The 12,919-nt window shown below is 34.3% G+C and overlaps 1 protein-coding gene across 1 annotated transcript in view; it reads left to right on the forward strand.

The window, feature by feature from the left end:
- Positions 1 to 3,253: 3,253 nt before the first annotated feature.
- The window catches only part of LOC149184043 (zinc finger CCCH domain-containing protein ZFN-like), a 106,016-nt gene continuing 96,350 nt past the window's right edge, over positions 3,254 to 12,919 (forward strand). Inside the window, exons 1-4 of the mRNA XM_089417378.1 lie at positions 3,254 to 3,953; positions 4,086 to 4,139; positions 7,166 to 7,285; positions 7,505 to 7,795. Coding sequence (XP_089273504.1) covers positions 3,696 to 3,953; positions 4,086 to 4,139; positions 7,166 to 7,285; positions 7,505 to 7,795 — 723 coding nt within the window. The 5' untranslated portion in view covers positions 3,254 to 3,695. The remainder of the gene's footprint in view (positions 3,954 to 4,085; positions 4,140 to 7,165; positions 7,286 to 7,504; positions 7,796 to 12,919) is intronic.

Below are 12,919 nucleotides of genomic sequence, written 5' to 3' on the forward strand. Positions count from 1 at the left end.
TGGGAGATGATATACTTACATAGAGAATAACTTTAAAATTTTGGAACACACTACATAAGTTTATACAAGTCAGATTTAATTTTCTCAACATATAATGAATATAATGATAAATGAGTAAAAATAGAAAACTCTAAAATTATATGGAAGCATAATTAGATTCTTATTTGGTAATTTTTTGTAATAAAATTGTGAATTTTACATGACATAGCCTTGCAAAATCCAAGAGAAGAAGGACACACAAGCCAATAAAGAGATACGAGGTTTCAAACGTTCTTATACATCTGAGAGCTATGACTCAGATAAGGAACCTCTAAGGAAGACAAAAGAGAATCCACTAATTATTGTTACAACTACCCCTCATCAAGGAGGATACGAAAAGTAGAAAAGGAGAAAAAGGAGAGAAGGGTGATTAAGCTTATTTGATTAGGCTCAATTTTATTTTTTGTTATTCTTTTTTTCTTTGTTTTTTATTATATGGGCACTAACTGAGTGGTGTAGCTTAAGACAATAAAGGAATACACTATGTGCATCTACATATGTAACTTTTTATAATTATTAGAAAGTTGCGATTTTCCATATTAATAATTATAAATTAATTTACCTTTTTATAAGGTGGGGAAGTAATAAAATTTGTAATAAATTAAAAAATAGAATGATTCTTATAAGTTTATTATAGTGAACGTTCACATATATAATATTATTTCACTTTTTAATAAATAGTGATTACCCAAATTATTCAATATTTAAAATAATTAACAAAACTATTAATAAATAAAAAAAATTGAAAATTGAAAATAACTAATATTAATATTCAAAATTAGATAAAATTTATATTTCTAATAAAACATTTATACAAAAATAATATTTAATGAGATTTCAAGCAAAAGAGTGAGTATTAAAATGAACTATATTTCATGCTAAGGATATGTTATGGTGAGAGTAGAAGCACTTATAAACTTTATCATCTTTTATAAAATTATAGACAAAATTATAAATATATAGATTATGATGAAAAAAATGTAATTAGTTTACTATCTTTTTAAATATCATTATAAAGATAAAATGTCGATGTGAAAAAAATTTCATTAAAAAAATGCCATTATAAGGATAATTCTTATAATACAAGTATCTAATAAATATTGTATTATTTGTCTAACATTAATATTATCTATGATTTAGACGTTATGTTTTGTGGGCCATTTTTTGACTTTGGATTATTATTATTTAGATGATGTTACATCTTATCTTTTTATATTAGCATATCTTTTTATTGGAATTCCATTTTACACATTGGTAATGTATTCCATCTTTATGGAGTTCCCAGTGAATGAATATTCTAATGAAAGTACCAAAAATGCTTCTAGATTTTTTATTGAGCAACAAGCATCCACAATTTAATTTATCAAATTTATCAAAAAACTAGATGTCATTTATGTTGTAAAATGCCTACCCTTACTCAACTTACAATTATAGCAATTTAATTGTACCAAAATGTCCCACTTGCCAATGTGCATCAACCCTTATGAGAAATTACCCCTATGAAATAAGAGGATGAAGAATTAAACCTTGAAAGATGCTATAATACAACATTGCTTTGAATAACCCACGTTAGTTTTAATGGTTAAAATATGTAAATAGATAACATTGATGAACATAATATTAAATGAATGAACTACAATGACAGATTTCTGAAAAAAATAAGAAAATAATTGTCCCAATAGTTTATGATTTGGGTTGCATTATTTTGGTTGTATATTAATATTTTATTATTATCATGATTTAACTAATTTTGATTGTATGTGAGTGTAAATCATAAAATCTTTAAACAATATTATTAAAAAAACCTTGATCATTATAAAACAGATATGTAGTATATCTTTTCTTGGGATTTTGTTACAAATCAATACGTATATAAAATTATAAGTGATAATAATAAAAATATAAAAAATACTTCTAAATAATTTTTTAAATAACAAAAATCCATCATCTATTAAAAAAAATGAAACATTATTTTTTTATAAAATACATAACTACTCAATAATTAATTATACAACAATATTCTAGATATAAAATGTGTTAGTTTTTTTTTTTTTTTTGGAAAAAACCACCTATTTATCCATCTATAAAAAAATATTATTTATTTATATTATAACATATATACTACTTAATTTAACTTAATACTTAATTATATAACAATAATCTACTTGTTAAAAAAAGTGTTATTCTTGTTATAAAAAAATTAAAATTGATAAATTTTATAACAATAACTTATTTTCACCAATCTCATTTAAATTTTACTTGGAAAATTATAAATATGCCAGCATAGATCCATTTTAAATACGATCTAACATGAGCGGAGAGGGATCCAATTTCTTCACGTGAAGTTTTGAGCCGAGAGGGATCCAAGCGGAGAGGGATCCAATTTCTTCACGTGAAGTTTTGAGCCGAGAGGGATCCAATTTCTTCACATGCAGTTTTTTGAGCCAAGAGGGAATTTTTGCACGTGCAGTTTGATTGAGCCGAGAGGGATCCAATTTCTGCACAAGCAGTTTTGAGGCGAGAGGATCCAATTTCTTCACGTGCAGTTTTGATGAGTCGATATTATTTAAATATTTTGTATAGTTATTTAATTTTTAGATTTTGTTCATTTTTAATTTTGGCAACTATGAGCAAAATTTCAACTTTGATGATGGACAAACATCGTTAGACATCATACTGGGTTGTAGAATGAGCCATTCGGCTCAATCAGAATTTACACTAACACTTGCATATTAAAATAAACCACAATTATAAAAATTCTGAGAAAAAAAACATCATACTGGACTGTAGAATGAGTCGTTTCGCTCAATAATAATGTACACTAACACTTGCATAAACAATAAATCACAATTATAAAAAATTCCAAGAAAAAAAAGAGGGATTGACAGATAGGAAGTTCTAATAAAAAAATGAGGGATGAAGGACTAAGGGATAGGAAGTTCTAAGCAAAAAAAAAATGAGAGATTGAGACACATGTGACCTGTAAAAGTTACTTTTGCCCAAGTGTGAAAAGAGGGTTCGAAAGCATAGAATTTAGCAGGGAACACATCCGTACACCCTCTCAAAAATAAAGTTGAGAAAACCAAGAAAAAGCATAAAATTGCGAGAGAAAAGCATTAGTTGGTCCTCAGAATATTTTAATAGTCCATATAGCATAACCAGCATTTAACAAGGTTTTGCATGGATATCGCGTGTGCCTACGCACAACCGTGAGGCGAACCGCGAAAAGTCTCTAAGAAGGCCGATGGAAAGCAACAGACGATGGCCTATGCATAAAAATATAAAAACATTATATGATATTCCATTGGTATGAAAAATTAAAATAATAGAAATACGATGTGTGTGGTTGGATAGGGAACAGACCGGAGGCTGTGGAAAAAGAAAGAAACCTGTAGTGTTTGTCTGATATTACAGAATAAGTAACTCAAAAACCAGTGTTTAGATCGACACATTTCAGCTTTTTTCTAAGCTAATTTTATGCATTGTACCGTTTCAGATCACCTTCTGAGCTTTCACAGCACCCGAATTGGAATACCATAGGCCATTCATTTCATCAATTTTGTTTGGTGGGTAGTTGTGGAATGCACAGGGGAATAGTGGGTTGCTTTCAGAATGATTGATTGATTGATTTGATTGGATTCTTTGATTGGCTATTGATGGAATATTATAGGCAGGAGGAGAATTGGGCCATGCACAGTAATAAGAACAATGTATTGACATTTACATCTTCTACAGACATGAAAAGCATAGAGAAATCCATGGGGAAGATGACACTGAAATCACCAGTGGATCCAGTGGAATCAGGGTCATACCCTGAGAGAGTGGATGAGCCTGACTGTGCCTATTACATGCGCACAGGCCTCTGTGGGTATGGACCCAATTGCCGCTTCAACCATCCTCCTAACTTGAAACAGGTATTGGGGCATTGATTTAAAATTGAACAGCCTGGTTGGTTTTTTTTCTGGTTTCGAGCAACAGAGCATTGTTGGGTTTTTGTTTTCGTTTTGAATTGTAATAGAGAGGCAAGGGGAATTTGCTTTTCACAGGCAATTGCTAGCAAAGGCGAATTTCCTGAAAGAGCTGGACAGCCAGAATGCCAGGTACGGTGTTTGTATTCTCCACAGCCCGTGAGAATTAATGCAATCTTATGTTCCTAAAAGCGTGACTGTTTCACTGCCCTTTTAACATTAGGGCTCATGTCAAATGAGTAAGAGGAGATTTGAAATTGTAGCCCATCTCAAGAGAGACTATCCATATCCTTAAGGTGTTTGTTTGACAAAGCTCCCCCAGTCTGCAGTTTGCAGTAAAAAGTACCAAGTAACACCCCTGTTTTACCACATTGTCTTCACCATTTCTTACAGATGATGTAACCTATATTTTTTTCTCTGTTTGTGCGTGGACTGTTTCTCTTACTTACAAACATTGCTTTTTGATCCATGGAGAAGCAACAGTTATCCTAGCTCTGCATATTCAGGAATAGTGAGGACTCATTTTAGTTTCATAGGATATTTTTCTTGGAGTTTTTTTAAAGCGTTAGCCCCATTGCTCTGTCTCATTTAACCTAAGAAAGATGCACATTACCCATTTTTCGGGATCTGAGGAGAATTCTATGGTTTTCAGTCGATATCATCTCCAATTCTTCTGTTCAATTTGTGACTTGCGAAAGTGGTATTGGCTTCCCATTTTTTGGAAATAGTACTAAATTGATAGCCTTTGGTTAGAATCAACAATGAGTTGGTTTCTGCATGGATCTCAACTGGTTGAGTGCCAAATTAGTGAACTTTTGATGCTTGATGTTGATCCAGGATAAAAAGAAAACGCTGCTTCCAACTTGAACAGTAAATAAAACTTAAGGCTGAAAAGCATTAGCAAGCTTAGCAAAGTATTTGTTATGAGTCAATATTTATCCCTTTATCAATTTGCCACGAACCTTTAAGAGTTTATCCTCTATTTGTTACAAATGATTGTTAATTCTTCTGTTTGTGGGTATGTTTAGTTTAGGTGCTTCTTAATATTTTGTACCTCATTTGATGCTTGCTTTCTTCTATTTTTAAGAAGAAAATTTTCTAAACAACGGTCAGCATTGAGCTAATATGTGCTGAAATATGCTTGAACTGCTTCAGCTAACTATGTCCATTGTCTATGACACTATGCATGTGTGGAGGATCTGGCAGATCTTCTTGGAGCTGTTCATTTAAGGTGCCTGACTTAATATTCTTCCCTAACTCTAGAGTTTCTGGGAGCTTTTCTATTAACATGCCCTGTTGCCTTTGTCATCCAACATCTGTTCTGCCTATGGAAGTTAATGAATTGTGCTTATGTCCCTTCGTAATATAGCATTTCCTTGCCTAATATTTTCAGGATGAAGTAGATACAACTTTGGAAGGTATCAATACCCCATTTTCTCAATGTCGTTTCCTCATCTTATTGAAAGAATCTTTGCATACTACCTAAGCAACTTTTAATTGTGAATTTGATAATTTGCTGCCAAGTGCATGCTTGCTTATGTGCAACTTGTGACACTGGAGGGTCTTCCTTCACATTCCTGACTGTACAAACAGAACATTTATTTGACGTAACCTGAAAAACAAAGATATATTTCAGAATGACTAAAGCTACCACTTATCCCAACCTTTTATGGTCAACATGATTTCAATTTGCTTGCTTGACTCCTTTTTCCTCTTTTTGTTTTTTTGAACCAAAAGTCTTTTAATTTAATTTAGGGGGATTGCCTGTTTAGTAAGTAGGGGTAGTGATACATTCCCACTAGGGTTTGATTCCCCATAGTACATGTTAGCTCATCATGGGCTGTCATGGCTGCACGGGTGGGCCAGATGCAGTGATGGACAAAGTTCTTAGTCCTAGTGCCAATGGTTTTCACTTAGGTGTTGATTGGGTGGCACTAATAGTAAAAGGAAGTGTATTAGAAAAAGGGAGTTTTTAATTTATGTTTTATAGAATATATTTATTGGTAGGACATTTATGTTTTGTACAGCCTGTGATAAATAATAAAATATCCATCAACACTCTCACATTCCATTCCAACAGGTTTTACTGATTATTGTATAGCTTTGTATTTAATCATAGCACTTGCTGCTGGAGTGAGATTTGCTATGTGGCCTGGACAGAAAATTGGTCTTTGTAGTTGCTTGAAATATTTACAGGTGATGAGCCCTAGTCATTCTCTAATGACTCAAGTGCCCCAAATGTTTGTATGGTCACGTGCCTAACAGATAAAGGCTTTCTGGTTAAGTATAGACAACCTTGTTGGATGATTGGTCAACCTGTACTTGGTTTTATTCATAAGCTTTACAGGATTGAATAGGTATCTTCTTTGCATTAGTAATATTTTACATTCTTTTTTAATTTTGCCACGTTCTGCTGGGTTCTGTAGTTGAGTCTTGTTCTCATCTTCTTTCCAATCATCATTCAGATTGGTATGTAAATGCTGTTATGACATACAACTTGCCTTCCGTAAACCTAGATGAGTTTTGTTGTATGGCATATGGATATTATCATATTAATACCTATGCTTGCTAAGATGAACTAAAGTCCAGCACATGGCTTGTTTCCAAATAGCAAGGATTTATCACTAAGTAGAAATATTTTGAATCCACCCAGAATTACCTCTTAAGTTGCCTTTTTGAACTATTGCTGTACCTTTGGATGTTTACACTTTCAGCTATCGTTGTCAGTCTATGAGTTAAAGTCTACAGGCTTGGTATACAATTAGTGCTCAAAGTAAATGTTTTGGTCAAAATCATGTTGCAAAGCTGAAACTCAGCCAAATAAGGGTGAAAATGTTCTATAGGTATGCAAGAACAAAAATGTTGGATAATTGTAACATGTCTAGGATCCTTGATTCATATGTGGAAGCACTGTATAACTTAAAATATTTTTTTGCATTATAAAAAGTTAAAACATTTCTTCTGGTCAACTTTGAGATTTCCTCCTTCCTGGTTTGCAACACTGAAACCACATGTAGCAAACTAGATTATAGTTGAAAAAAGGGAAGCTTTGGGTTTATATATGCTCTAGTTGCATAAGCAATGAATTACTGGCAATACAAGTTCTCAATTCTTTTGCTATTAAAAGTTCCACATTAAGAAGAGAATGTATTTTGCAGTATTACCTGAAGACAGGAACTTGCAAGTTTGGTGCAACATGCAAGTACCATCATCCACGTGACAGAAATGGATTAGGAGGACAAGTACAGATGAATTTTTTAGGCCTTCCTATGCGTCAGGTGTGCTATCTAAACTTTGGAGGATAATATGGTTTGGAACTGTGATTTTTGTCAAACATAAATTTACAATTCATTTGACTGGTACAGATCGTATCGAAATATTTAAGTTCAGACAAATGTATGCCCACCACAAAAATATTTCCCAGTTTTAGGGGGAAAAATATGCATGCATGATGAGTATCAATATATTTGATATGTATGTTTACTTTTGTTGAACAGGGAGAGAAAGAATGTGCATATTACATGCGTACTGGATCCTGCAAATATGGAGTTCACTGCAAGTTTCATCATCCCCAACCTACAACAATAATGCCTGTTTCAGGTTATGCAAGTTCAGGATCTCCTACAACACCTGCATCATCATATCCACCTGGGATTTTGTCTTGGCCTTTGCCAAGATCACCCTATGTTCCTGGTCATCGACTGCAAGGATCTCCAACTTATGTGCCAATGCCCATAATTTTTTCACCTACCCAAGGCGTGATGCCAATGCCATGGAACAATTACCAAGTGAGTCCCTGAGTTCTCTGCCTTAGTTTCTTATCGTTTGAGCCTATTAGTGAGGATCTGTACTTACTTTATACTATGCCTGCTTTAGAATTGCTTAGTTCTTAGTTTTCATTGTAAACGGTCATCTACTGTTTAAGCACATCTATTCTGACTCTAGTTTGATTTGACAATATTCTTCTATCACTCACCTTGATTCACGGAGAGGTAAGTTACTATCGAAGTTATTTCTTTAGTAAGTCAGGAACTATGGGCTTAATTTGCTAAAATGATTCTTTTGCGTTTCTGTCAGTCATATTTTAGATTCCTTAAACATTTCTTGATGAGTTGAAATCATACAAAGGGAATATCTTAGTAGGAGGATTTTTGTTCCTGGATATAAAATAAAAATTCAATGATCTTGGGCAATGGCATTGCAATGATGTCGAAAGGTTTTGGTTTTGTACTTAATACTAATTTATTTATTTATTTACATTTTCAATATGACCTCACTTACCTTTGTGCATTCCTGTAGCTTCATAATTTCGCGGTTAAGTTACAAGTTTCATTATGTCTGGAATTTAGCTTCTGTGGAGAATCAAATAAGGTTTATTGGCTTGAATGGTCCTTTTCTTGTGTGAGTGAATGATATTTAGTCTGTTCTTTCTTTGTTCTAAAAGGAAAAGAAAATCTTGTATTAATGTATACAATATGACATGTCTGACTCGTAAGGGTGATGCTTGTTGGTTGCTGATAGAGTCAGGTTCTGTGCTTAGTCAAATGGAGTGCTCCCTTACCTTCGCTTTGCTCAGATAAGGGATAATGTTACCTGCCTGATCAGAGCTAGCTGCAATTTTTGAACCTTTTAATCCTAGTATAAATTTCTATGACAACATATTGTATGGAAATCACTGGTATTTTTCATTGTGGTTCATACACCATAACCTTCAAAGTAACTATATGCTAAAAGTCTGCCTAGAAATTGAAAATTCTCAGTTGGAATTTTGATAATGTCCGCATGTTAACAAAGGAATGGTCTGTGGAACTGAAACACTGATTAGTGTTTAAGGTACAACTTATGAGAGAGTGTTTGATGCATTTCTGGAGAGATATATTTAAACAAGTACAATCATAGAACAACTAAAGCAAAGAAAAGAGAAGAGAATGAAGCCAACTTAAAAAAATCAATTCAACAAAAGAGAGAAAAATAGGGGATCAACTTTTGGAGATTGCAACATAGAGCCCAACTATGTGGGGCATGGTATCAAATGGCCTACTCACTGTGCACAACTGCTATAGTCAATTAGAATGAGGTGAGGACGAGCAGATAGATTAGCTATCATATGTAACATTGAAGTTCTTCAGAACGTGGTGGAAAATGTTCATCACAGTAAAATGACTTGTGGCTGCAATGAATCAAGGATGTATCATCTCCTGGTACCTTGATGATATGGTTTTCTTTCATGTCTAGATAAGATAAGATAATTACATTAATGTCCATAACTCTCATCTCAAATGCATTTGGGAAGATCCATGCCTCTAGCTTTACTCCTAAACATTTCTCTCTCTCTTGTAATTCAAGGTTGAAATAGTAGAACCTTGTACATCACTAAAACTTGTAAGCTGTTATTCTGTGTTTCTAGGTCACCATAAGTCTTTGTTGGGTGTGCACTTTCATTTTCTGGAAACTCTCTAAGACACGGGGATCCAAGTAGGGGGCATTTTTTTCCCCGAGTCAATATGTTTGAAGAATAACATGATGAACTTTGTTGAGGGTTGACTGTAATGTATCTGCATAAGCTTGTGCTAGTACGAAAAAAATTTGATAAAATTCACCATTAAGTTGGGCAAATAGAACTAAGGATGTACACTTTAAGTTCAGATTTGTTGCAGCTAAATTAGAAATTAAGAGCAGTTTAAAATTTTAATTTCCCTATTATTTTTGAATTCTAATAGAAGGAAATCAACTATATATAAGATTGTATATTTTGAATACCATATTATAATAAGAATTGTGTATGAATCATACTCATGGCAATTAATTTCACTGAATTTAATGAATTCATTTGCCGGTATTTGTTGGCGAAATTCAGTTTTTTTCAAAAACATTGCTGAATTCAAGGACTAGGCATATTTATATGTAATTTCTTTTGGTGACTGGAATTCCAATAATTATACAAGTTGAAAATCAACTGTTATGTCTATTTTGCTTCCTTCCTGTAGTGGCACTGTAGTTGTTCATGTTCTGTGGTGTATCTGTTATAGTGTTGCGTAGGTGTGGTGAAACGGGGGATAGAAGTATCCATGTAATTATATTGTTTCTGAACTTTGGTTTTTGCAAGAGGATGCTGTTAGTCATATGCCCTGGCAAGGTCGAGTAGTAGTTTTTCTGATTCCTTTAACATTATCTTCATCTCCACAACATGGGTTGTTGATCTCCTCTTCTCACACATTCAGACTGTTGTGGGCCTTCAACTACTTCCCTGACATTGTCGTGTCTACAACCCAGCATCCATGGCTGATTGAAAGGTCCTCCTATTTTATCCTTGGGTCTTCAAGGAATGTGACAGAAGAATTTATGTGTTCAGTTGGTTTGAACTTTCAATCTTCACATCTGAATAAAAAATGACTGTAGTTCTAGGATTCTTGAACTGATCCCTATAAGCTTCGATCGGCAGGATCTACACAGGACCCTTCACATTCTTCGATCCTGAACTTCCCTTCAGTGTGAGAGCTCCCCTACCTGGCAAGCTTAGGGGCTTTGTGGCTCTTTCTGATTTAGGACAGAAATTGCCATCAACACTTGGGACATCTAGATGTGATCTTTAATACAGAAAATGTTACTGGGTCTATGGAGAGTACTCATACACAATTCAAACACAGGTGTAATCATTAATCATTCATGCCACTGTCAGGTTGATGTTCTGGTTGGTTTCCATATTAGGACATATGGTTCAGGGTAAATTAATTTTGCAAGTTTAGGGTATGGATTTTACTGGGCAGTTGATCTGAAGGTTACTGTGGTTTATGTGGCAGTACCACTTATGTAATCTATGGTGCACGGTCCAGGCCTGATCCATTGCAACTGATATCTGAGGTGCACAACCCAGACTCACAGTATGATACAAAAGAATTCTAGAGGGATTTGTCTTCAAGAACAGAGGGTGAAATATTTGGTTCTCATGCTGACTTTTGTAAATTAATGCTTTTGACAGAATTGCTATATGCAATTAAAAGGGACATACATTGCTTTATGTTTTATTCATTGCAATCCATGTTAGATTATGTGACATTCACATGAATAGAGAGCTCACTATTCTGCTAAATTTGTGCATTCAATTGTTGATTGTTTTAGGTTATTTCACTAATCAACTCCATCTATGCCTAATAATTTATCCACATCCAAAGGCTCACTAGTTGGACTCTACACAAGAAAATACGAATTGTGAATGACTGCGAACTGCACAACGTTCTGATTTGCTCGCAAGAGTCTATTTCAATTGAGTGGTATTCCTGCTTCAATTACATCAAATATTCTGTGTCTCAAAACTCTAGCTTAGTACCAGTTAATTGAACAAAATGACGAGAGTGAGAGGGTCAAAAGGTGCACCAAGAAATTCACTCCGACAATCAGGAAATTTATAGAGTTGCTTCCGCTCAACTTTAGAGTTCTTGAAACTCATTCTGGGCTAGCGAGTCTTCATCCAAGGTCTGCTAACTGTGGCCAACAGACAGCCAAAAGACATGATATCCAGTCAAGTAGCCAGTTGTTTCAAGTTACTAAAAATCTACATACAACCAACCAAGTCCAAAGCTAAATGTGATTTACCAATGAAAGCTTATGATCAAATACAAATTCCCAACAAAAATCAAGTACAATGCCCACAAGCTCTTAAATAAATATCAGTGTTAAGACATAGGAGATGTGAGAAATGAAAAGAGTGCATAAATTGTGAGTCAAGGCATCCAAATGCATCTATTGAGTCCACAGTCAAAGATAAATTAGAAATCTCTCTTCCCCGTTTCTAGAGTTGCTTCTGTTCAACTGTAGAGTTCTTGAAACTCTCTCTGGTGCAGCGAGTCTTCATCCAAGGTCTGCTAACTGTGCCCAACAGACACAATATCCTGTCAAGTAACCAGATTTTTCAAGTTACTAAAAGTCTACATACAACCATCCAAGTCCAAAGCCAAATCTGATTTACCAATGAAAGCTTATGATAAAATTCAAATTCCCAACAAAAATCAAGTACAATGCCTGCAAGCTCTCAAATAAATATCAGTGCTAAGAGACAGGAGACTTGAGAAATGAAAAGAGTGCGTAAATTGTGAGTCAAGGCATCCAAATGCATCTATTTAGTCCACAGTCAAAGATAAATTACAAATCTCTCTTCCCCATTTTTAGAATATTGGCCTGCTTATCCAATCTCCAAGCAAATAAGTGCATCCCTAGGAGACCGTAAAACCCAAAGATTGGACAGGAAATCAAACTCCTTGAAGCAATCTTAGATTCCACCCACGCATTTTTGGAAATTTTGTGATTAAATTTTAAACACAAAGACATGAGATTCAAGGGCTACATCTCGTCCAATATTTGAACTCCACTCAAATGTTGGCAAATACCAAGCAGGGCTACAACCCTCTGTAAATTCCATAACCATGTTTCATATAATAACATCCAAATGAATGGGAGGTTGCAACCTCCACCAAACCTTGGACTCTTGGAACTTTGTCTACCAAAACCTAGTCTACTCTCTAGAAATGTTGATTCATTATGTATGAATTTTTTTCTCTAGTTATTAAAAGATAAATCTCACTTGCCATTTTCAGCAAGTTGAGTATTCTACACTGGCTAAGCTCGGCTAATTCATTCTATTTGCTGTACCAAATTAAAACCTGTCCTTGGTCCCTGATCAATTTGAATTTCAATCATCTTTCATGCTGGTGCTCTCTCCTCCTCTCAAGTCGATAACTTTGTCCTGACGATGAACCACACTGGTTGGTTCGAAACGCGTCGACAAAAGATTGGTTATGTGATTTTGCCGAAGATTTTCTAAACAACTTTGACCTCCTTCGGGGCTAATGCCATTCTTTCATTGGGCTTGTTTATTTGCCAACTTGTTCCTCTTCTTAGCACGCGATTAGGCTTTT

Source organism: Pinus tabuliformis, chromosome 3_2 (genome assembly GCF_031772625.1).
Source record: "Pinus tabuliformis cultivar Carrire ecotype Pingquan chromosome 3_2, CPIR1, whole genome shotgun sequence".
Lineage (NCBI taxonomy): Eukaryota > Viridiplantae > Streptophyta > Pinopsida > Pinales > Pinaceae > Pinus > Pinus tabuliformis.